This window comes from Eubalaena glacialis, chromosome 3, assembly GCF_028564815.1.
Source record: "Eubalaena glacialis isolate mEubGla1 chromosome 3, mEubGla1.1.hap2.+ XY, whole genome shotgun sequence".
In the NCBI taxonomy this organism is placed as follows: domain Eukaryota; kingdom Metazoa; phylum Chordata; class Mammalia; order Artiodactyla; family Balaenidae; genus Eubalaena; species Eubalaena glacialis.
Window position 1 is genome coordinate 75270345 of NC_083718.1, and position 25191 is coordinate 75295535.

Genomic DNA, 25191 nt, shown 5'->3' on the forward strand with positions numbered 1-25191 from the left:
ATTTGGCTTATTTTCAATAGTTACTGTTTTCTAATAAATATACTTAAAGCTATGAATTTATCTCATAGTACTTTAGCTGTACCCCACAAATTTTAACATGGTATTTATTGCTGTTCAGATCAAAGTACTTTTAATCCCTGTAAAAATGCCCTCTTCAATCCAAAGAGAATTTAGTAGTTTGTAATTCTTTTCAAACATGTACAGTACTTTAGTACAGATTCCAAACTATATAGCATTAAAGTTAGATAGCATAGTTTGACTTGATGAGGCTTCCTTGATGACCTAGTATATGTGAACATTACATTTGTTTGGAAGAAATAGTTTTTTCTACCCATTTTAAAGCTCACTCTCTTCACCACTGCCGCCAATGTATTCAAGATTATAGATCATATAAACCAAAACTTTTATATATTTTCTTATTTTTCATTTATTTGAACTATCAAAGAGAAATAAGTCTCTCATTTTAACCCAATATATAATAGAGTTTAGCTTTCTAACTACAATAGTTGTACAGATTTGTCTTCATAGTTCTGCCATTCTTGTTTTAACTATTTTGAGGTTATATTTTTAGGTGTGTATCTTTTTATAATTATTTTATCATCTTAATATCTTTCTTTTATGAAGGGTTTCTCTTTGTCTCATAAATTTCTGCCTTGAGGGACTTCCGTGGTGGTGCAGTGGTTAAGAATCTGCCTGCCAATGCAGGGGACACGGGTTCAAGCTCTGATCCAGGAAGATCTCACATCCCACAGAGCAACTAAACCTGCGCTCCACAACTACTGAGCCTGCGCTCTATAGTCCGCGAGCCACAACTACAGAAGCCCACGTGCTTAGAGCTCATGCTCTGCAACAAGAGAAGCCACTGTGATGAGAAGCCTGCTTACTGAAACGAAGAGTAGCCCCCACTCTCCGCAACTAGAGAAAACCTGCGTGCAGCAATGAAGACCCAACGCAGCCAAAAAATAAATTAATTTAAAAAATTAATTTGTCTTTAATTTTATTTTATATTAAAATTGCTATCCTTTCTTTTTTTAACTTTATTTTATTATTTTTTTTACACAGCAGCTCCTTATTTGTTATTGATTTTATACATATTAGTGTATATATGTCAATCCCAATCTCCCAATTCATCCCACCACCACCAACACCCTCCCCCAACCCCGTTTTCCCACCTTGGTGTCCATATGTTTGTTCTCTACATCTGTGCCTCTATTTCTGCCTTGCAAACTGGTTCATCTGTACCATTTTTCTAGATTCCACATATATGTGTTGATATACGATATTTGTTTTTCTCTTTCTGACTTACATCACTCTGTATGACAGTCTCTAGGTCCATCCACGTCTCTACAAATGACCCAATTTCGTTTCTTTTTATGGCTGACTAATATTCCATTGTATATATGTGCCAAATCTTCTTTATCCATTCGTCTGTCGATGGGCATTTACGTTGCTTCCATGACCTGATTATTGTAAATAGTGCTGCAATGAACACTGGGGTGCATGTGTCTTTTTGAATTATGGATTTCTCTGGATATATGCCCAGTAGTGGGATTGCTGGGTCATATGGTAATTCTATTTTCAGTTTTTTAAGGAACCTTCATACTGTTCTCCATAGCAGCTGTATCAATGTACATTCCCACCAACAGTGCAAGAGGGTTCCCTTTTCTCCACACGCTCTCCAGCATTTGTTGTTTGTAGATTTTCGGATGATGCCCATTCTAACCAGTGTGAGCTGATACCTCATTGTAGGTTTGATTTGCATTTCTCTAATAATTAGTGATGTTGAGCAGCTTTTCATGTGCCTCTTGGCCATCTGTATGTCTTCTTTGGAGAAATGTCTATTTAGGTCTTCTGCCCATTTTTTGATTGGGTTTTTTTTTTTTTTAATATTGAGCTGCATGAGCGGTTTATATATTTTGGAGATTAATCCTTTGTCCGTTGATTCATTTGCAAATATTTTCTCCCATTTTGAGGGTTGTCTTTTCGTCTTGTTTATAGTTTCCTTTGCGGGTAGAGTAATCTTGGTTGTAGGTTCTTCCCTCTCATCACTTTAAATATATTGTGCCACTCCTTTCTGGCTTGTAGAGTTTCTGCTGAAAATCAGCTGTTAACCTTATGGGAGTTTCCTTGTATGTTATTTGTCATTTTTCCCTTGTTGTTTTTCATAACTTTTCTTTGTCCTTAATTTTAGTCGATTTGATTACTATGTGTCTTGGCGTGTTTCTCCTTGGGTTTATTCTGTCTGGGACTCTTGCGCTTCCTGGACTTGGGTGGCTACTTCCTTTCCCATGTTAGGGAAATTTTCGACTATAATCTCTTCAGCTATTTTCTCGGGTCCTTTCTCTCTCTCTTTTCCTTCTGGGACCCATATAATGTGAATGTTGGTGCGTTTTATTTTGTCCCAGAGGTCTCTTAGGCTGTCTTCATTTCTTTTCATTCTTTTTCCTTTATTCTCTTCTGCAGCAGTGAATTCCATCATTCTGTCTTCCAGGTCACTTATCCGTTCTTCTTCCTCAGTTATGCTGCTATTGATTCCTTCTAGTGTATTTTTCATTTCAGTTATTGTATTGTTCATCTCTGTTTGTTTGTTCTTTAATTCTTCTAGGTGTTTGATCTTTAATTCTTCTAGGTCTTTGTTAAACATTTCTTGCATCTTTTCAATATTTGCCTCCATTCTTTTTCCAAGATCCTGGATCATCTTCACTATCATTATTCTGAATTCTTTTTCTGGAAGGTTGCCTATCTCCACTTCATTTAGTTGTTTTTCTGGGGTTTTATCTTGTTCCTTCATCTGGTACATAGTCCTCTGCCTCTTAAGTTTGTCTGTCTTTCTGTGAATGTGGTTTTCATTCCACAGGCTGCAGGATTGTAGTTCTTCTTGTTTCTGCTATCTGCCCTCTGGTGGATGAGGCTATCTAAGAGGCTTGTGCAAGCTTCCTGATGGGAGGGACTGGTGGTTGGTAGAACTGGGTGTTGCTCTGGTGGGCAGAGCTCAGTAAAACTTTAATCCACTTGTCAGCTGATGGGTGGGGCTGATTTCCCTCCCTGTTGGTTGTTTGGCCTGAGGCGACTCAGCACTGGAGGCGACAGGCTCTATGGTGGGGCTAATGGCAGACTCCAGGAGGGCTCATGCCAAGGAGTACTTCCCAGAGCTTCTGCTGCCAGTGTCCTTGTCCTGGGGGTGAGCCACAGTCACCCCCCACCTCTGCAGGAGACCCTCCAGCCCTAGCAGGTAGGCCTGGTTCTGTCTCCCATGGGGTCACTGCTCCTTCCCCCTGGGTCCTGATGCACACACTACTTTGTGTGTTCCCTCCAAGAGTGGAGTCTCTGTTTCCCCCAGTTCTGTCAAAGTCCTGCAATCAAATCCCACAAGCTTTCAAAGTCTGATTCTCTGGGGAATTCTTCCTCCCGTTGCCAGATCCTCAGGTTGGGAAGCCTGATGTGGGACTCAGAAGCTTCACTCCAGTGGGTGGACTTCTGTGGTATAACTGTTCTCTAGTTTGTGAGTCACCCACCCAGCGGTTATGGGATTTGATTTTATTGTGATTGCGCCCCTCTTACCATCTCATTGCAGCTTCTCCTTTGTCTTTGGTTGTGGGGTATTTTTTTGGTGAGTTCCAGTGTCTTCCTGTCGATGATTGTTCAGCAGTTAGTTGTGATTCCAGTGCTCTCACAAGAGGGAGTGAGAGCACGTCCTTCTTCTCCGCCATCTTGAACCAATCGAGGCAAAAAATCTATCCAGACTTTCTTTTCATCCATACTTTTCATTATATAATTTTCTATCCCTTTGTTTTTAAGTTTTTTCATATCTTTTGTTTTAACCCTGTCTTCTGTAGACAAAGTTTTGCTGGATCTATTTTTTTTTCCAACTTAAGTTTTCCTCCTTTTGTTTGGTGAGTTTAATGCCCTTATATTTATTATAATTTGTTCTATTTGAATTTATTTCTGCCATCGTTATGGGCCAGATGCTTTTGTCCCTCCCAAAACCATATGTTGACACTCTGACCCCTGATGTGATAGTATTTGGAGGTGGTGCCATTGGGAAGTAATTGGGTTTAGATAAGGTGGTGCTCTCATAATAGGTTCAGAGTCCTTATAAGAGGAAGAGACACCAGAGCTCTCTCTCCACCTGCAAGCACAAGGAAAGGCCCTGTGAGAACACAGCAAGAAGGTGGCTGTCTGTACCTCAGGAAGTATCCTCACCAGACACAGAATCTGCTGGCACCTTGACCTTGGACTTCCCTGCAAGAAAGTCTAGTAAAATGTCTGTTGTTTAACCCACCCATTCTATGGTATTTTGTTACAGAAGCCTGAGCTAAGATAGAAATCTTATTCCATTCTTTCCATTTACTATACATTTTGTTTCCTTTTTTTTTTCTCCTCTTCTGCTTTTCATTGGATTTCCCCCTGCTGATTTGAAACCTCTATTTAAAAAAAAAAAATTATGGTGGTTATCCATAGCCTATTAAAACCTGTATTTTTTCTCTACCTAAAAAACTTAAAATATGTTGTTATAATTAAGCATACTCTCATTTCCCTTTTGTCACCATAATTAATCGCACCTCATTTTCTGATCTAAAATTTGAATTATTATTATCTACTCCTTTTGGGTCCTTTACCATTTAAATAACAGTAAGCTTTACTGAATCAATTACTCATCCTTACTTCCTACATATTTACAAACACATAGAACTCTTCTGAGTTCACTTCTTTTCTTACTGGAATATTTCCTCCAAGAATATTTTCAAAGATGGTCTTTGAGAAATAACCTTTTGCAGTCTTATATGCTTCATAATATTATTTTACACTCATTCAAATGATAGTTTAACTGAATATAAAATATAGGTTTAGTTTTTTTCTTTCAACAATATCAAATATTAAGCCATTATTATTTTGTATCTAGAATTCTTATTGAGATGTCTGATGTCAATCTGATTCTCCTTTATAGCCAATCTTCTTTTTCTGGAAACTTTAAAGATGGTGTATCTTTTTTTTTTTTTTGACAAGTAAGAATTGAAAGGTGGTCTGTCTTTATGATCTTAAATTTCGCTGTAAATGTGTCTGAGTTTTTCCTCTTCTATCCTTTTGCAGGTCTATATGCCATTTTATTCTTAAGATTTTAATCTTTCTGTACTTTTGGAGAATTCTCATTTTTTTCAAAGATTTCCTCCCCTTCTATTTTCTCTCTCCTACTGGAATTCCTAGTAAAGAAGTGTCATCTGTTTTATTTCTCCTTTCCCATACTATTTGTTGAATGATCTTAGGAAAATTACAAGCCTTTCCAAAGGAGGTAGTACTTATCTCATGAATGTATGTTATTTTTATCACGAAAAGCTGCCTCTTGGCAGAAATTAGCTGTCAGAAACTGTAATGCCTAAAGTCAGCCACAAGAGGTCAGACAACCACCAAGAAAACAGGTACTGAGCCGAGGGGTTTTTTTGTTTGTTTAGCACTGCTGAGGAACTATGGTAGCTACAAAACCGGAAACATTCCTCTCACTAATACTCATCTCTCATTTGAATGCTTAATCTCCAGTGTCAATAGCTGGATTAGTGTATGAGCCAGCCTTCCCTGAGTTTGCAATTTGAGATGCAATAGAAATACTTCTGCCACTCCTGCTTGGGGCTGAAATTCTTGCACTTCATAGAGCAGATTTACACCAAAACCATTCAGAATGGATGTTTTCAAGAGGCACCAGAGTCAGCTCTGTCACTTACTGGTAGAGTGACTTTGGGCAAGTTGCTGAAACTCCCTAAGCCTCTGGCCAGCCTCATCTAGAAAATGGGGTTAATGATTCTTACCGCATAGAGTTATTGTGAGGAATCAGAAACCATGCCAGCACAGGTTAACACTGAAAAACTATAGCCTTTGCTGTTTCCTCTTCTGTAAAATGAGGGATTGGTGAATGGGTCTCTAAATTCCCACCCCACATGAATATTCAGTGTTTAATGAAATTGCATTCACCCCTGGAGATGGTCCAATTCAACAAGATGTTTCTGGGCCATGAACATTTCCGGGAAATTTTTATCAGACTGGTGTGATGGAAACAGAGAAGAACCATGTGGTGGTGGGGAAGCTGTCTGCTCCTCGGGTCTAAAAACCTAGGCCTACACATCTAGCTCTGCTTTTTATCAGTTGTAAGACTAAGGCAAATCTGCTTAGTCATTACCTCAATCTCAGTTTACCCATCTATAAAACGGGTCTGAAATAACTACCTCACAAGATACGAGGATTAATGACAGCATGTGTGTGAATTATTTGAATGCAGTAAGGTTTTGTCTGTATCTAAAAAACGGGCGTAATAGGACTTCCCTTGCAGGGCTATTGAGAAAAACAAATGAGATAATGAACGTAAATTGATTAGCACAATTCCTGGAATGTATAGGAGCTTTAGAAATATAATAAAGCATAGAAATATAATAAAGCATTTAGAAATATAATAAAGCATGAATAGCAAAGCCCAAAATAGTAAAGTACGAATATTAAGAACTGGACCTGAGAGAAGCTGGAGGAGCAGCAACCAGAGGTGGGCAGGTGCCTGGCACTGGAGCACGACCCTTCTTACATTAGGCCAGACAAAAGTGCCTGTTTCTGCCGGCTCCATGGCAAGGTGTCACTTGTCCAGGGGGCAGAATTAATGAAGGCTCTGGCTGGAGAGAAATGAGCTACACACTGGCCCATTCATCATTTTCCACTTTGAAAATGGCCTTTCTCAATCCTTCTCTGCAGTGGGTGATCAGGTACAGAGACTGCCTGTGGGTGGAGGCCCTGAGGAAGGAGGCTGAAAGGGGTGGGGTTCACTTAGCACTAGATTGTGTGTATACACGTATATAAAATCTCCCAAATCAGATGACACGTTCTGTGAGTTTAGTTCAGTTCAAAGCACATCTTTATCAAGCGATGTGCCAGGTGCTGTGCCTGGGACCGAGGAGTCAGAGATGAAGATGACAAGGTCCCCGCCTTTGAGGAGCTCAGAGACTTGTGGGAGAGACAACAGGAGGCAGCTCTTGATACTTCCTATGTCACATGGCAAGTGCCAGCACGGAGAAATGCACAGGGTGCTACCCAGGCGCAGAGGATGGGCTGGGGGTGGTGTCTGGGCAGGGACCCCAGAGGGGTCCTGGATGCAGAGGGAGCGCATCCACTGGCTGAAGCTGCAGGGCTGATGGAGCTCCAGTCCCTCCATCTCAAAGGCCAGGCTGCCCCTTTGCTGGTCCCACAGTGGCCTGGACTAACCGGACCACCCCATGGTAGCCACAGGGAGATGCTGTAAGTTGCCATGAGTTAGCCCACGAAGAAGGCTGGACACTTGGCTGTGCTTACACACCAGACCAAACCGGCGGGAGTTTTGTAATAAACAGGAGTGTAGAGACACTACTGGCGGCAAACACAGAGGGTGCTCTAAGGCAGGGGTCCCCAACCCCCCGGCCACAGATTGGTACCAGTCTGTGGCCTGTTAGGAACCAGGCTGCACAGCAGGAGGTGAGTGGCGGGTGAGTGAGTGAAGCTTCATCTGTATTTACAGCCGCTCCCCATGGCTCACATTATCGCCTGAGTTCCGCCTCCTGTCAGATCAGCGGTGGCGTTGAATTCTCACAGGAGCGTGAACCCTACTGTGAACTGTGCATGCGATGGATCTAGGGATCTAGGTTGTGCGCTCCTTATGAGAATCTAATGCCTGATGATCTGAGGTGGAGCTGAGGCGATGATGCTAGCGCCGGTGAGCGGCTGCAAATACAGATTATCATTAGCAGAGAGGTTTGACTGCACAGAGACCATAATAAATCAATTGCTTGCAGACTCACATTACAACCCTATCAGTGAGTGGCAAGTGAAAACAAGCTCAGGGCTCCCACTGATCCTGCATTATGGTGAGTTGTATAATTACTTCATTATATATTACAATGTAATAATAATAGAAATAAAGTGCACAATAAATGTAATGTGCTTGAGTCATCCCGAAACCATCCCTCCCCCGCCGCGGGTCCGTGGTAAAATTGTCTTCCACGAAACCAGTCCCTGGTGCCAAAAAGGTTGGGGACCGCTGCTCTAAGGAAGAAGGTGGCCAAGCAGATGGCACTGGAAACCACTGACTTGTTAAACAGTAAAACGCAAAACAAAAGTTGCAGTTTGTTGGGAGACTGCTTTTTGCTTTGGGGGATTTTCTTCTTTTTCCTTTTTTTGTCTTTTCCAAGAGAGAGAAACTGGCAGCGTTTCCTACTCCGAAAAGGATAGATTCCTCAGGCACCTCCCACGAGGGAGAAAGCAGCCTGGTGTCTGAGTTGGTCCTTAAATATTTCCTCAAGCTGGCTTCCCTGTGTGGTCACTAACCAAGTGATTCGTTCCGTGGGGTAGAGCTTCCCCGGGCTCCCTCGAGCTGGACTATTTATCATGGCAGCAGCTGGAGATAAGCTGGACACAAAGAGGATTTGTGTCTCCACGGGTCGGGCCCTAGATACGAACGCGGAAGAATTTTCTCATTAGTGGTAAGTCATGGAGGGCACTCCGGGCTTTCATCGTGCGACCCAGTGCAAACGGCAGCAGGGAGGAGGGCACCCTGGAGGGGCAAAGTCCTTGAAGATGCTTTCACTGGACAACTGAAATGAAGGTTTCCAGAGTGGATTTCCTTGGGAGAGATGAAAGACACTGAATGTTGTCTGCAAGCTGTTTGGGGGTAGGTGGGGCTTCATCTAGGAGGGCTGCATTTCTTTGTGTGGACTTAATTACTTGCTCCCACTCAGAGGGGAGCCAGAGCGGGGGCTCCAGATCGGGCACCTCAAACCCAGCAGTTGGCTGGCAGGGGCAATGCTGAGTGAAGCCCAGGGGACCCTGAGGGCCAAAATCTCAAAGGCAAGGAGGTGTAACCAGCAGCTGGCAGGCTGATCTGGGGAGCCCTGCGGTGGTGGAGATGTGGGTAGAGAGGGGACAGGGAGTTGAAGTACAGACGGTTCTAGAATACTCCCAGGATTCACAGACTTCGAAGGGATTCGGAAGATGTCCGAGAGCAAACTGACCAGGAAGGAATTCTCTGAGCTTGGAGCAGTATCTGAGGTGCAGTCCCAGACTAGCTAATTCCATAAATTCTGAATCCCAGCTGGGGTTCCTCACCAGCACAGGCACAGACTTTAGGAATGAAGTGGGCTTCCTGATGACCTCTGATTTGTTCGTTTCCTTCAGCAACCTCTATAGGCAGATTAAGCTCAGAGGAAAAACACTTAGTTGAAATTACTCAGCCCCCCCCCCCCCAATTTGGTACTTCATTGCATAACAGGCTACGCTAACATAACCTGTTAGCATACCAGGAAGGCAGGTTCCATGGTGTCCTCACCCATCATGGACATAGTGAGAGACAGAACCAGGTGTCTCTTCTCCACCAGCGTTACCACTGTGCCCCAGTCAGCACTCAGCTCACAGACAGGCTTGGATATGTTGTCTGTATACATGCATCTCTGTATCCCAGCTTCTAGACCAAAGGCTCAGAGCACAGCATTAAAAAATGTGACATATTCACATTCTTTTTCACACTTAAAAATTTCCTCAAAAGTTTTTAATTTTTACATTATAGTTTTTCATATTTGATCTTAGCCAAAAATAACTCCTTTGCATAATAGTGGGAAAGAAAAGCACATGAAAGGCACATTTCACACCTGAATGACTGCAGAAGTTGATCCTGAAGCCATCCAACGGGAGAGGTCGCCCAAAGAATAGTCACTGGACTTACGCTGAAAGGAAGAAGTTGGTATTGTAAGTACCTTCAATGCCTTTTCCCATGCATGGAATATGCTGGATTGGGTTTTGTGTTACTCCTGCCTTCCCAGAACAATACGCTGCACCCCACTCCAGAGCGAGCGAGCAAGCAATGTGAGTGCCCGTGGTCTTCTTGCTCGTCCTCTGAGAAAGGAAGTGCAGGAGTGGAATTCAATGCAGAAAAGGCTGGAGACAGCCTCATGCCTGAGACGTTTCTGATGTGCACCCAGGGAGGGACCCCTGGCACGTCATGGGGGCGAATGACAGGGCTGGGCAGAAAGGTCCCATCTTTCCCCCTTTAGAAATGTGTATGGATTCTTTTCCTTCCCCTTCCTGTCTCTTCTCCACTTTGTCCCTTTTAAGGAGGTTAAAGGTCTGGCCAACTCTCAGCTGGGAGTCCTCTGGGTCTCCTGGCCTGACACCAGCCAGGGGCAGCAAGGGGGTTAAAGGGGCTTCAGGCCAGCGCTGCTCCAAGCCATGCTGTCTCAGTAAGGAGCATCTGGGTTGCCCCAGTCTGGGGTAAGTGCCTACATCAGCAGCTTCGGGTGTTTTACCAACATTACTAATGACTCCGAATCTGATGGCAGCTCTGGTCCCTCTCTGAAGAGCGTCTGTGTGCACACCCAGCTCTGTCCCCTCCTTGATGGGAGAGGGCTATGGACCCCAGGTGGTTGCTCTGGTGGTCACTCGCATTTCCTCCCTGCTTCCTTCTGACGGGGAAGGTTGCACCTTTGCACGTGATGCTGATGCCCTGAACCAGACATAGGTCTGGTTGCAAGAGGGACACTTCCACAGCAGCCAGCCAGTCAGAGAAACATATGAGGGCACATCCCAAGAGATCATTTCCTCCCAAGGTCTCGTGCTGGAGATCTGTCAGCAGTGCCCATCATCCTCCTGACTCACTCTTCCAGGCTCACAAAGCAAAAGGCCAATGCTCTCCGCTCAACAAGGCAGCCTTCAGAAAAACCAACCACTCTGCATCAGTCAGGAGAAAAAAACCAAACCAGCAAAACCAAACCAAACCATTTTATTGTGTAGTTTCCTTCTACCAGAAGATTACTAAAAATATAAATATAAAATCTCTAGAAAACACTTGGAATAGCTCTGTAATATTCTTCTTTCCCCAAACCGGGGCCAACCTCTTTGTTCTTTAAAAGTTGATGGACTACATGAATGTCTTCATACCACCCACATTCGTTAACACAGATACATTTCTCTCCATGCAGGGGAATATGCCACCTTCCTGCCAAGTTCTGGAAGCTCACTTTGCATCTATCAGGGTAAAACTATTGCTGAATATGGGGATACAGGACAGTGGGTAACAGGGAGAGAAAAAACTCTGTGGCCCCAGCTTCCTTCTGTGGACATAGAAGACAGGCCCCTCATTTCTCCTCGGTACCCTGTCCTTGAGCAGACTGGGCCACCCGAGGGTCAAGCTTCCAGAGGAGTTGGATTCACCATAAGGGGTGTGTCAGGGGGGTGACTGCCATGCTGCAGTTATGGGCAGTTCAGGTTGTTGAGATGGACACGGGAAGTCAAGTGGGGCTTTGCATAGAGAGCTGGTCTGAGCCGGGGCCCTCAGCAGGACAGAAGTCGCTGTTCCTACTGGCCTCTGGGCAACACTTAGCCCTAGCACCAGGCACTCTCTGTCGCATCTAGGACCTGATTTTAGCCTCAGAGAGCTCCCCCACCCCGGTAGCAGCATCACCCCTCCTGTAGAAGGATGGCTGAGATGGAGATCGCAGAGAGGCCACCCAGACATTGAAGCAGGGTCCCACAGCCCCTTATTTGGTACTAGACACGAGTCTGAGGAACACTGGGGTCACCCTGGCCATGGTCCTGGGACAGCCTGATAGGATCCCTGTGCTAACCCTGGGTCTGAGGGCCAGGACCTCAGCAGCGGCTGGGTGTGGAGCGGAGAGCAGGGTGCTTAGGCCTGCCCAGGCCTGCCACCTCTGCACCTATGGCTACAATATCACCCGGCCAGACCCACCCTGGTCTCTGGGAGAGGAGCAGCCCCAGAGTGCAGGAACCTGGTAAGTTTCCCGTCAGAGAAGCAAACTGAGCTTCTGGGATGGAAGCGCAGATGAGAGCGGGCTAGCTGCCAGCACGTGGGTTTAGTTCTCTGCCCCCAGCTCTGTGTTTTGTGCAGAACCCCAAGCCATTCTGGGAAAACTCACAGGCCCCCGAATGCTAGTCCTTAGAACTTCTGAGCATCAGGGTCAGATATCAACATCTTTGTGATACTCCTGGAGTAAGTCAGGATCGACTCAATTCAGTAACAGCCTTCCTCACTTCACCACGGCCTGCAAGGTGCCTGGCGTACCTGGACCCTCCTGAGGAAGATGAGACAAAGCTTCACTCTGAGAACGCAGGGTAGGAGAAAAGGCGGCGGGAGAGCTGTGGCAAGGCCCCCGGCTGCAGAAGCAAGGAGGTGGGAAGGGCACCTGCATCCCCGTGGTCCCCCGAGGCTCCCTGGTCTGCAGGAGTTAGCTTGGACATTTTATAAGGCAGAGGTGGTGGGGAGGGGAGCAGGAACTGGGTGATGAGACGAAGTGGGCAGTGAGCTCTGGGGCACCCAGAGTGGGAAGCCGAACAAAGAATAGAAAAGGGGAGGCGGCAGGAGTCACAGAAGAACTGAACAGCCCACTCTGGCCAGATGTGCTACTCCCAGCCTTCTCCCGGGGACCCAGCCACCTTGCTCAAAAAAAGGCATGTTCTCTTCTTGCTGCAAAGGCCCCCAGGGTTGGGAACACCCCCCGACAGGGTCTCTTGGCCACAGGAAAACAGCATGACAGGACCCCTGGTGGGAGACAGGAACACAGACGTGGGTTAACCCAGGAGGGCAGAACCAGGGGGGTTGTGTGAACTGTCAATCCCTCACAGAGACCCCAGAGGCAGGCAGGTAGACAGCACCTTCTGTACAAGAGCGGAGCGCCTCCTACTTAAGGGCGGCCTGCTCCACGGTTCCTACCACATTCCAACCTCTCACACTCCTCACCTTGCTTCTCGTACTTACCATGCCTAGACCCTAGAACTACATCACATCACGCTGTGGAAACCCCGAAAAGCTGCTCTGAGCCCTTACGACTACTCTTTCCCCATCCCGTTTTCACTGCCTTCCCCACTACTGCTCTGGGTTCTCTCGGGACCAGCTCCCTGGATGCCAGGTTCCTGGGCCCTCCCCGCCAAACAAGATCAGAACTTGCTCTGTTGCTTCTGCCAGGGCCTGCCTAGCCCTGTCTTCACGCACAGCAAGGGAAGCCCGGGTCCCTTCTTCTGTGCAGCGAGCCCGAGCGTAGCTGGCTGCATCATCTTGCCCAGTGCCTCTCCACACTCCCATGCTGGCAGGCGCTCTCGGTGGCTGGCTCTGTGCCCTGCCTCAGGCTAGATGAGACACACCCTGTGAACCCGGGGTGTCGACAAGGCTGCCCAAGGTCTCAGGTCCGGTAAGCATTGCCCCCGGCTTGCATCCACACGGGAAGAGGCGAGGTAACGACCCGAGGCCTGTGCTGTCTTGGGACCAGGAGAAGCTGTGGCTGGGCTGTGCTCAGGGTGTGCGGCTTTCTGGGCCTGGGCCCATCATCCAGCCAAACCTGTCATCCCTCATCGAGCCTGATTCCCCCGGAGGCAGGAGGCCTCTGGCCCCCAGGGAGGAGAAGAAAGGAACCAGGAGGGCATGGGAGGAAGAAGAGCAGGCAGCATGTGGGAGCCAGGCACAGAGAATACCCTTCATCCTGGGCTGCTGGCCCTGCAGGTCAGTGGGAAGCCAGGGCAACTCGGGGGCAGAGGCGCCCTAGTATCCAAGGGCTGCAGCCAGCACGCCGAGGAGCTGGGATGGCACCCGAGTCCTTTTGCCATTCCACGGACGGACTCTTGAACTAGGACTACGCATGGACTTTTGGCCCTGCAGCAGCCCGTGTGGAAGACTTGGCTCTGCTGAGCCTTGTGCAAGCAGAACAGACAGCAGGGTGGAGATGGGGCAAGGGCCAGGGTGCACGGTGGAGGAGCGGGCAGAGGGGAAGGGGGGCTCAGCAGGAGCAGAAGAAGCTCTACTCAAAGGACAGCAGGTCTGGGTGAGGGCCCTCGATGTCAAGGCTGGAGGTCCGTGCCCGAGGAGGCGGGCTGCTGTCCTCCAGAGACTCAGCCAGGCTGATGGGGCTCAGGCTGAGCTTGAGGCCATTTCTCTCGATGAGGCCAGGGGAGGAGGCCCTTCGGCACTCAGTCACCTTTAGCTTCGGTTCGTCCTGGTTGTCCTTGTGGATTAGGTCAGGTACCGACAGGGAAACCTCTCCATTGGGCAGAGCCTCGCCCCTGTCCATCATTTCCATGACGGCCTCTGGCTGTGAAGCATCTGCTGGGCTGGGCTGGGTAGTGGGAGGGGAGTCCTGGGGCTGCCCAGGTGACAGCTCTGTCCCATACTCCAGACTGCTTAGGACTGGCTGCGATGAAATCAGCATGTCCTGGGTGGTCTTCAGGGCCCGAGGGGTTCGCTTCCTGGTGGTAGGAGGCGGGGGATCCAGCCGAGGGAATGCTTCTTGCAGGGCTGACCTATAAGGTTGGTGACACGAGCTGACATAAGGCTGGCAAGACACCATGCTGCACTTTCCACTCACCCACCCGGGAAGTGCTTTTCGCTCTGGGCTCTCGTTCTTGGTTTAGCGTGCGAGTCTCGGCAGTTTAAGCACAAATGGCTTTGGGCCTGTCACATCCTCACTCGGTGTTCACAACAGCACAAAGTGTTAACACTGGGACCACTGGTGAACTGCATCACGTCAGAACCTATACAATAGCCCTGAAAAGTGCATCACTACTTGGGGAGTGTAGGTGTCTACAACGAGGCTGGACATGGGAGGGTTGCCAAAGCAGAGGCTCCTGTCTCCCCTGACCAGTGGGTTCTGCCAGACGCCGGCTTCTCCACTACCGACAGTCAGGGCAGCACTTCTCAGGTGTGGCTGGGTGCCAGAATCCCCCCGGGGAGCTTCTGGCAATACCTGGGTTTGAATCCAGCCCTTCCAATTACTAACTCTGTAACCTTAAGCTCCTCACGTTACCTCTCTGAACCTGCTTTACCTGCAAAATGGAAATAATATAATTTATCTCAGAGGGCTGTTTCAGGGTTAGGTAAAATAATGCAGCTGAAGTATAGCACAGTGCTAGGACATGACGGGCACGCCGCAAACTTCAGCCACGGTGGGAGAGTGGAAGCCGGCTCCCACAAACATGGCCCGATCCTTCAGCTGTTCTTTATGTGACAACCTCTGTCCCTACCCCAAGGCCATTCTCCCCTCTAGACACTACAGTCTGTCGCAGGCCTCTTCCAGCGGGTCCAGACCCGTAAGGATGTCAGGGCGGGAGGGAGAGGTGCACTCACCTTCCGTCATCCACGTCAGCCCCGCCGGCCAGCTGGGCCCCTGCGGTCTTGTTGACCTCCATCGTGCCCGCGTTGCCCAGGCTTGAGGGCTCTTTCCTCCGCAGGAAGTCGTTAACTTTGGCCCCCATGGCTTTGCCCAGGTTCTTGAGGTGCTGGCTGCTGCCCACCCAGAGTCCAGGCCCTCCGGGCTCCACAGACCCCAGGGCGGCAGAGCTGGGGGCCGCAGGCCTGGGCAAGTGGGGGAAGGAGCGGCTTGACTGGAGCTTTGGAGTGAGGGTTGTGTTCAAGTTCTCAAACATGCTGTGATCGACTACAAACAGAGAGGGAAAGACAGAGAGCCGGTGAGGAGAGGGGAGGGGGGCCTTCGACCCCATCACTTTTGATCTTCTCCTTATACCACACCCACAGCTTGTAACTTCATGAGGCTTTGGAAATAGTCAAGAGAGAGGCAGCAAAGACACTCTTGAACCTTCCGATCCAGTTGTTTTGATGGGATGTGGGACCAGAAATTCTAGTTCTGCCTCACCCAGGTTAATCAGTGATGAACTCTAGCCACAAGAAAGCTAACTTATCCCTTTAAACATGCCTCCTTGACTCATGGCTTAACCCCTTACCTTGGGGTCACCAGGCCCTTTGAAGTAAAGAAAAACAAGGATGAAGCAATGAGATGTGACATTTTTACACTGCCATGAGCACACGTGGAGCTCTCTGACTCAGGCGCTGGGGTAGAAGCTGGTGGAGGGGTGGCAAGTATGAGGCTTGGAGTTGGAAGCTCCCTGCTAAAAAGCCACATGTGTAGCACGTTTTCTCCAGGAAAAATGCTCACTTTTCTTGGGGGTGGAACTTGGGAGGATGGGACAGCTGCATGCAGAGAGATGCTAAGTGGTGGCTCAGAACCAGTTCACGCCAAATGGACAAGCACTTGGTGCCAAGGAAGCAGGAGAAAGCTGACAAACACCAGCTCACTTAATCCTCACAAGCTAGTAAGGTGGGGCGTGGTAAGATTTCTCTTTATAGAGGAAGAAGACGGGGATCAGCGTAATGAACTGCTGGGCCCGAGGTCACAGCCCGATTACTGGCACGGTGGGAACTAGAACCCAGGTTTTCTCACCTAAAGCTCAGGGCTCTTGCCACTACTTTTCCTGCCTTGCATGGAATAACCGCCTAAATATGCCTCGTGCACAGTCTGCCTCTCAGGGATCTCTGTTCGGCTGGAAAGATTAACTCAAAGGGCTGGGAGGAGACCCACTGGGTTGTAAATACTTGCAGGGCAGAAGCCATGTCTCACTCATCTTTGTGTCTTTAACAGCTAGCCTGGGTGTGGCACACAGTAGGTGCTCAATAAATATCCTGAAATGCCAAACCCATTTGCAGATAGAGAATTGTGGAGACCAAGACCACAGTAGTTCCGAGGTCTGTAGTTGGAATGGCTAGAGCTCAGGGCTCTAAGCTACACTGTCCACACACTTGCACAGAGGCAGCCTCTCCCCACCAGGAAATCCAGCTCAGGCCTCAGTGCAGCCAGACCCACTCTGGGGCCTTGGAAGCAGGCTTGAGGTTGCTGTCCTTACCAGCTACTCCAGATATTTTGTCAGTCTCAGAGGAGGAGAGCGATTTGGTCATAGGCTCTGCTCCTTGTCAACACCTCTGCTAAAGTGCCTACTCTAGCCGAGCCTTCCTAAGAGTAACTGAGGTTAGGGTATACCTTTTCTTCCGTTGAACTTTTGCATAAAGCAATTCTCTGCCCTGCACTGCTGAGTCCTGGGCACTGGGGAGCATTTCTCTTTATTGTGGTTTTATGCAGAGATATCCCTTCTGAGCCAACTACCTCAGTAAGCCATATGCTAAGGGCCTTCGGGCGGCAGGAGGAAGCTGTGGGAGGAGTGGAGATCTCCCCCTGTGATGAACCCCACAGTCTTCACCTCTGTAACTGCCCCTAACCCACGTGCAAGAAAAGCACCGCTGCAGGGGACATGCCAGGAACTCGATTAGAGCATCCCTGGGACACGGGGCACAGAGCTGACTGGGTCAGGCTGGCTGGGTTCCAGATGTAGACCCACCACATTAGCAGGAGATCCCGGCCCATCCCACAACAGGGGTATCAACTCTTGAGTCTTCTCCTGAGAGTGTAAATCTTGCCATGTCATCCACTTTTGCATAATTTACCTATCATGTCCCATATCCTTTTAATTTTTCTTTAATCGTGAACTCTGCAAACTAGCAGAGAAGCCTTTGGAAACTTAAGCATTTAATGATTTCCCCCCAAACGAGAAAGTATTGGGGCCACCATGAAACTAGAGCAAATGTTCAAGAGATATATGCCAGGGAAGAAGGCCAATCCCTACCACTTTCGGGCTCACATAGTTCTGTGGCTGTTTCCTTACTGGTTTAATGTGAATTTTCAGAGCAGACACAATCATTTCTAAAAGTGTGTACCAAAAACACCTGGCAAAGTGACTTGTAAATTGTGAGCCCCTTTGATTATAATTATTGAAGAAACACATTCTAAGAAACATAAATAACTTTTGGATTAAGCACCATTTTAGATTTCCTGTACTTCTTGTTTCTCTACCCTTCAGGATGTATACACTGAATTCTTAAGTAATTTAAAAATAGCTCATCATATACTCTCTTCATAATTCTCTTAAGTCTTCTGGTAAATACATCTTGTCTTTAATAATAAAATAAGTCCCTTGATGGGATGAAGCATCTTAAGTGACATTTTTTGTCTATAATGCTCAGCATAGGGCCTTGCACAACAGTAGGCATTTAATAAATTAATTGAATTGACTTTTGATATGAATACTTAAAACTGACTGCATTATGGGCTAACATCGTAGAGAAGCTGTTCCCCAAGCCTTCTTCCATTTACAAAAGCCACTCAAAACGCCCTCCTCCAGGAGTGGTCCACAGGGGCTCTTGAGGTCAGGCCGGGAAAAACTGCCCTTCTCTCCAAAGCAGGACTCTGGCTGGGGCTCCCTTCATCTCCACATCTGAGGGATGTGCAGCGAGCCCCTTTCCTGCTGAAGGCGCTAATGACCCCACACTCTGTCAGGACGGGAGGCTTGGTGGTTCAGAAAATAATGGTGATGGCAGAAAGAAAGGTGACTGGATCCCAACCAGGTGGCCCTCCTAACAGCACCCCCCAGCATGCACATAGCCAAGCAGAGGGGAGCATCTGGGGCCAAAGTCATCCAAAAGAAAGACAGTATCTTACCTGTCCGAGAAAGGGGCTCGGAAAGCAGGCGGGAAACAAACGAGAGAGAGACACATTTTATGTAGTGACCGACCACTTCGGGAGTGTCACCTCCCGTCTCGGTCACCAGCAACAGCACACCAAGAGGATACAGCATGCAAGACAGGGGTCCTGCTATGAGGAGTGTAACAGACCTGGATGACCAGGTTCCCATACGCTTTGTAATAAACCAAAACACAGCCGTATTTTTAAAATTCTACAAACAGGCGCTGATGCAGCCTCCTGTATTTCCCCCAATATTTTGAGGCCCCTTTACATTAAGTATATCTGAAGTTCCTAGCTGGCACTGGGAGGAATGGAATGGGCCAAGGCAAGATGAAATTCTAAGTTTTCTGGATCATGTGTGCATCACTCATTTTTTTGCTGTCTCGTTTCCAACATGTGAATCCCTAGATTTTAGACCAGGAGGATGTTCATTCATCCACTCCAACCGTCTAAATTAACAAAATGGGAAAAGCAGGTGGCAGAGAGGTCTGCCTAATACCACACAGGGAGGTAACGGCAGAGCAGGGGTTAGAACTCACGTAGGCTGACTCCCAGACCCATCATCTTTCTCTACACCATGACGGCCAAGTGAAACTGCCAACACCCTCAAAGTTGCCAAGGTACATGGCGTCAATTTACATCCTAACACGTTCTAACGTTCCAAACCAGGCTATGAAGGAGGTACATGAGATCTCATTCTCCACACTGTCCTGCAAATGTTTAAGTACTGTGAATAAACACAGACAGGAAGACAACTCTGGAATCTCATATGCACATGCTAACTCACACTTGCTTCACACACTCCGAGGGGAGCCCACTGCTGATTACGGGCTGGGCCAGACCTTTCCGACCCAGCACAAACATACCCACCTTTAGATCTAAAGCCCTGTATGCATCTAGTCATGATGATCTAGAATGGGGCACCTTCAAGCTCATCTTTCAACCCTCTAGCAGGCTGGCCAGGTTGTTACATGACAAAAGTGAAGCAAAGAGAAGAGGCTACCTTGCCACTCTGAGTACATAGCCTTACTACCAAATTGCTTATAATGAGCAAAATGGTGTTGAGTAAGCCACCCATCTATGTTTGAGTCATTTGCTAAAAACAGACAGCACCAACCATTTAAAACAGTATTTGGTCCCTATTCTTAGGACATACATATTGAAGTATTTAGGCACAAAGGGACATTATGTTTGTAATTTACCTTCAAATATCTCAGAAAAAAAAAATGTATACACACATAGAGGCAGAGAGGGAGGGAGGGAATTGATAAGGCAAATGGAGTAAAATGTTAACAATAGGAAAATCTGGATACAGGGTACATGAATGTTCTCTGTACAAATTTTATTTTTGCAGCTTTTTATAAGTTTGAAATTATTTCCAAAGAAAAATGTAAAAAATATACCCCAAACCAAAAAAACAGAAACTAAGGTAAAACAACAAAAACATCTGGTGACAGAGGTTAGGCAGATGAAAAAAGCAAAGAGGTCATTAAGAGAGGACAGAGGATTCCAGAGCTGGGGGTGGTGACAGCAATGACATGGAAAAGGGACACTAAACAACAGAGGGGGTGAATAGACAACATCGCTCTCAGGTCTCTACTACATTCCTCCCTCTCTCTGGGTATCCCCAATCAGGACAGGCCACGGAAGAATGACAAGTGAAAAACATCTTTAAAATTTTTGTATCTTGCTTGCTACAGACCCCATCCATCTTTGAGAGGGATAACCTCCCTGGCGAGTAGAATCATGTGGTCCTCTTGTGATGTCAACTGAGCTCAGAATGTTTATTGCCTGGACAACCCAACCAGCCTCTTGGGAGCAGGTGTGTGTGATCTCCATACACTTCAGTAGTCAGAATATGGAGAACTTCTCACTCCTCAGCATTTCTGAACCTCGAATCTCTTCCTCTGCTCTGAGCACTTTTCCTGATATCACGTCCTCACGTGCCACCAGCTTGCCAGGTAAACTCTCATGCCACTAGGGCCACAAAAATGTGGTTTTCTGATGCTTGTTAATTGAGTACTCTACCAGGTCATGTTACAGGACGATTTAGTGAGAAAGTCAAATTACACATGGGGAGAAAATAATTTTTCAAAATGCTGCATACATGGTAAGTAGTTCCTGCTGTGTATTCATTTCTTGCAAGGGAAGGATGGGGGAAACGTTTGTTGTCAGGCTTTTTTCCCCCTCTGAATCTGCATGAACCCTCAAAGTGACAGTTTGTCTAAGTAAGGAGTAGGTACTAGTTTCAGCCCTGTTTTGAAACCTGGAGAAGATCTAGACTTATCAATCCATCAGAAGGAACCTAAGGGGGGGGCGGTGGTAACTGATGAGCCTATCATGGAATAAAGTTGAATGTTCTGAGGACTTGCTATTCAAAGCATGGTCCATGGACCTGCAACACCTGGGAGCTTCTTAGAACAAGGCAGAATCTCAGGCCCTACCCCAGACCCGCTGAATCAGAATCTGCATTTTTAACAAGATGTCCAGGTGATTCCTACGCACATTAAAGTTTGAGAAGTGCTGTTCTGTGAAGTGGTTCTCCTAAACATCCATTTGCCTATACACAGGACATCTGTAACCATCTGTTTCCCAAACTGAGCACAGCTACTGCTCTGCGATTTGAGGCAAGTCAGCTTCTTAACCCAAGTATTAGCAACCATCAGGCAGCTGGGGTCCACCTGAACACTCTCTGGCTGTGGGTGGGAGGCATTTTAATTGGAGAAACGGGCTTCTCGTCCTCAAAGGGATCTTGTAACATAGCTACGCGGTCCGCGACCAGACTCCCTCCTCTGGGCCCTCCAGGGACCCAAAGGCTGCAGTGCAGAGTGAAAACACACACACACACACACACCCCTGCAGGAGGGTCAAGAAAGGGGAGGGCCAGGCAGAAAGCTGTCATCTGGTCCACATCTTATATTCTTCTTTGGAGAGGACCTTTCCAGGGTCTCAATGAAACCAGCACCCCATTTGGAATTCCCCAGGAGGTCATCCAGAATAGCTCTGCCTATGTGGATGCCACAACGGTCATTATTTTGCTTCAGTTTTGCAGTGCCTTAAAGCACCAAGGTTGAACCTCTAGGTAGGTCTCGGGGGGAGGGGTCCCAAGAAGAGGATGCCCAACCTTGCTCAGCTCACCAGCGTGTTTCTTCTGTAACCCAGGCTTTGCAAAGACGGTGTTTCCCACTGAGGCGTCCAGCCCAGCTCAGGCCCTGCTACCCCAGCACCAAAGCAGCGCTCTCCGGCATGGGGTGTACAACACAGTGTTCTCATCAGGTGAGGCCTTCTCTGACTCAGGCGGGCACATGTGAGAAGCTGGGGGAACAGGGGCTGCTCCCCTAAGGGCAGGGTGCCTGTGTGTGGGATCGCCACGTGCTGCCTTTCCCCCTGTAGTCTCCTGTCTGGTGCTTCCTTTAGCAGAGACCTGCAGGTCTGTAGAGTCCTCTGCTTCTCCTCTCCTGTCTCTCAGGCTGATGGAGAACAGCACTGTCTGCCTGACTGGGCTGTTGCAGGCAGACAGTGAGGCTGGAGAAACGGCCGCAACCAGTGGTGGTAGAAAGAGGGGCTCTAGGAGGCCAGAGGTCTGGCTGTCTGCTGAGCCACCTGTGTCTATCCTCAGAGGAGGCAGAGGAAAGGTGTCTGCAGGGAGGGATGCACCTGACAAATGCCAAGGCTTAGTTAGTCATTGCAAGGGGAGTCTCTACCCAGAGATCAAACTGCTTTTCTCTGGACAGCAGGAAGGAATGCCTTAGACTGCTCTCCCCACCCCATCCTCTGCCTGCTCTCAGAACTGCACTCAAGGAGGGGCAGAGGTAACCTGAGGTCCTGCCTGACTACCTGCCTTCTTGCCCTTCCGCTTCTCCGCCCGGCCTCCAGCCACCCCAGGCCTCACTGCTCCCTCCCTGGCTTGAGGCTCAGACCCAGCCCTTTCCTTTGCAGACTGCATCTTGGGGGACCCCCCAAACAGAGAGCAGCTGAGGTGGAACTGCACCATCTACCGGCCCTGGTTCTCCCCTTACAGCTACTTTGTATGCAAGGACAAAGAGAGCCACCTGGAGACCTACAGCTTCCCAGAGGTGCAGCGGGACGAGGGCAGGGGGGACAACTGCCTCCCAGAGGACACGGCTGAGAGCATCTGCTCGTCCTCTTCCTCCCCAGAGAACACCTGCCCCCAAGAGGCCACCAAGAAATCCAGGCACGGCCTGGATTCCACAGACTACATCACATCCCAGGACATCCTAATGGCCTCCAAGTGGTACCCGGCCCAGCAGAAAGGCTACAAGTGTGCGGCCTGCTGCCGTATGTACCCGACGCTGCACTCCCTCAAGAGCCACATCAAGGGGGGCTTCAAGGAGGGCTTCAGCTGCAAGGTGTACTATCGCAAGCTCAAAACCTTCTGTGGCAAGGAGCAGAAGGTCCGGCCAGGAGACAGGCTTTCCTCAGGCAGCTGCCAGGCCTTCAAGTAGGCCTGCTGGGTGGCGGCAGCTGTCTTGTTAGCGGACAACGCTTCAGGGAAACAGGGGATGATGCCTATTTATGTCTCTACAGAGAGGCCAATAAACCAAAGTTAGTGACAGCCTTCTGTCAAGTCTGAGGTCACCCTGTACCACCTGTGCTTCTCAGTCCCTGGTCCCCATCGCATTCCCCTTCTGCTACCAGTTGCCTAGCAACACCAGGCCCATCTCCCTGCCTTTTTTTTTTTTTTGAAAGACAATACCCAAAGTTTGAGACTATCTTCTAAAATGGTGGTTTTCAAAGTGAGGTGCTCAGACGACCAGCAGTGTGAGTGAGCATCCCCGGGGAATTTGTTAGAAATGAAATTCTCAGACCTACTGAATCAGAAGCTCTGGGGGGTGGGCCCCTCAGTCTGTGTTCTAATTGCCCTCTAGGTGATTCTGATGCAGCTCAAGTATGAGAACCACTGCTCTAAGACCCTGGCCTTCCTGTTGGTCCCTCTGTGATTGGTCCTTGCCCTGCACCGTGGGAGAACTCACACTGAGGGAGAAGGGTTGAACGCCTTTTTCTCTCGGTTCCACCAGCAGAATCTCTGCACAGTTTGAAAGCTTCTTAGGTGTTAGATCTTCTGAGGGGTGGAACGGGGAGGACAACATGCCCCACGCATAAGGCAGAAAAGAGGCAAATGGGGCTGGGGCCCATTCCCACCACGTGTACCATGATCCTTCATTTGGAAGGGACATCTCTGGCTGAAGCAGAACAGATCATTTTTGACCCAGGGGGCATCTTTACATGGCTCTGTTGAGTCATGTCTAAAAAGCCCGGTAAACATGTGAAAACACTGCTTCCTAGTACCAAGAAGTGTCCCAGCAGACAGCCCTGACCCTTATTCCATTTCTGAGCAAACCTCATAGCCAACTCTGACCCAGAAAAATGGATGAGCGTCGAGGGTGCAGCAAGGACATCGGTTCCGCCCATTATGTGGTTGAAGAAAAAAGAGCTTATGTTTGATGGTCTTAGTTTTCGGCCTTATTTACCTCTCACTTCATCTCCCTAATGACTCAGTGGGCCCCTTCACTGCACGGGGGCATTTCCTTTCAGGGACCCTGGCACCAACCCTCCCCTTGTCTCTGCTTCCCCACTGCTTGGCCAACGGGTTGGGGTGGAGGATCCCCGCTTACCCTTGCAGCGGTCACACAGTTAAGTCTTCCGAAGCCCCACTTTACAGTTCGGCCAGGCTGCTTCTGCTTAACACTGTTCTGCTAAAATATCATCTGTGGTTCTTTTGTGAGAGACAGGCTGGCTCAAACCCCCACCACACACCAGTCCTGCACCCAGTGCCCCACTCCTCACCCCACTCTTTGCCCCACCCTCCAGCCACTAAGTCAGAGTCCCAGAGTCTACTTGATTTGCAGGCTCCAACTGGCCTGGGAGCCAGGACATGCAGGGTCCCACCCACTCACTGGGGGGCAGGGTGGTCTGCAGGCAGCCCTGACGTTATTCCATTGCTTCCAGGGCCCGGTTCCCGGAGGGAGCAGATGAGTGACTCTGGCGAGTCTTTAGTCCTCACTCTGACCTCCTGCTTTCCTAAATGGAAAGGCCACCGGAGCCCCCGGAGGCTTCTCCTTATGGACGCTGCTGTGCACGTGTGTCCCCTTGACAGGGCTCCTGAGGGCGTACGAGGAGGGGGACACGGAGTGGACTTGTCTCAGCATGGTCTGTGGGAGGACCGGCCGAGGAATCACTCCTCATCTGGTCTCTCTCCCTCTGCCCAGCCCTCACTCTCTCCTCCAGGGCATGCACATCATGGGCACAGAGCACAGTGTAAAAAAAAAAAAAAAAAGAGAGAGAGAACGCCATCCAAAGGCCAGGGACTGAGCCCAAGGGCCACAGCACATGCTAATCATGGCCTGGCAGGTGTGAGAATTTAGCGTTTTCTCCCTAAGGACAGGGTACTTTCCACCTTTCACATTTAACGTAGTGTCATTATGACCCCAGTAGCTTTCTCGGTACAGAGTTCTGAATGGTTTCCGCACAGCAAAAAATGCACGCAGAACACAACTGCCCTGAGAAGCACAAACACGGCCTCCCCCTCCCAGCTAATTAGGCGGTAAACTGTACTGCGCCCTGGGCCACTGCCAGGCATCCTGCTGGGTGCTTCTAAAATACAATCTCGTCTACGCTTCATTATAGCCTTATGTGGTGTGTTGTATTCCCATTTTACAGATAAGAAAATAAGGCTCAGTTCAGTTCACTCAGCCAGAAAAGGGCAGAGGGTATATGACCCTGGTTGATCTGACCCTCCAACTTTCCTTCAGGCCTGGCCTACCAAAGTATCAGGTTTAACAAAACCTCTGCCTTCAAAATGGCTATG

The 25191-nt window shown here is 48.5% G+C and overlaps 2 protein-coding genes across 7 annotated transcripts in view; one reads left to right on the forward strand and one right to left on the reverse strand.

Moving 5' to 3' along the window:
* Positions 1-10790: 10790 nt before the first annotated feature.
* The window catches only part of C3H1orf226 (chromosome 3 C1orf226 homolog), a 309505-nt gene continuing 295104 nt past the window's right edge, over positions 10791-25191 (reverse strand). For all 6 annotated transcript variants that reach the window (XM_061183173.1, XM_061183172.1, XM_061183174.1 and 3 more), the window contains 2 exons: positions 15122-15431; positions 10791-14298 (listed from right to left, as the gene is read on the reverse strand). In XM_061183173.1, coding sequence (XP_061039156.1) covers positions 13800-14298; positions 15122-15431 — 809 coding nt within the window. In that variant the 3' untranslated portion in view covers positions 10791-13799. The remainder of the gene's footprint in view (positions 14299-15121; positions 15432-25191) is intronic.
* On the forward strand, positions 20206-22932 carry SPATA46 (spermatogenesis associated 46). Its single transcript, XM_061185796.1, has 3 exons — positions 20206-20323; positions 21525-21638; positions 22302-22932. The coding sequence occupies exons 1-3, from the start codon at positions 20221-20223 to the stop codon at positions 22826-22828; spliced, it is 744 nt and encodes a 247-aa protein (XP_061041779.1). The 5' UTR covers positions 20206-20220; the 3' UTR covers positions 22829-22932.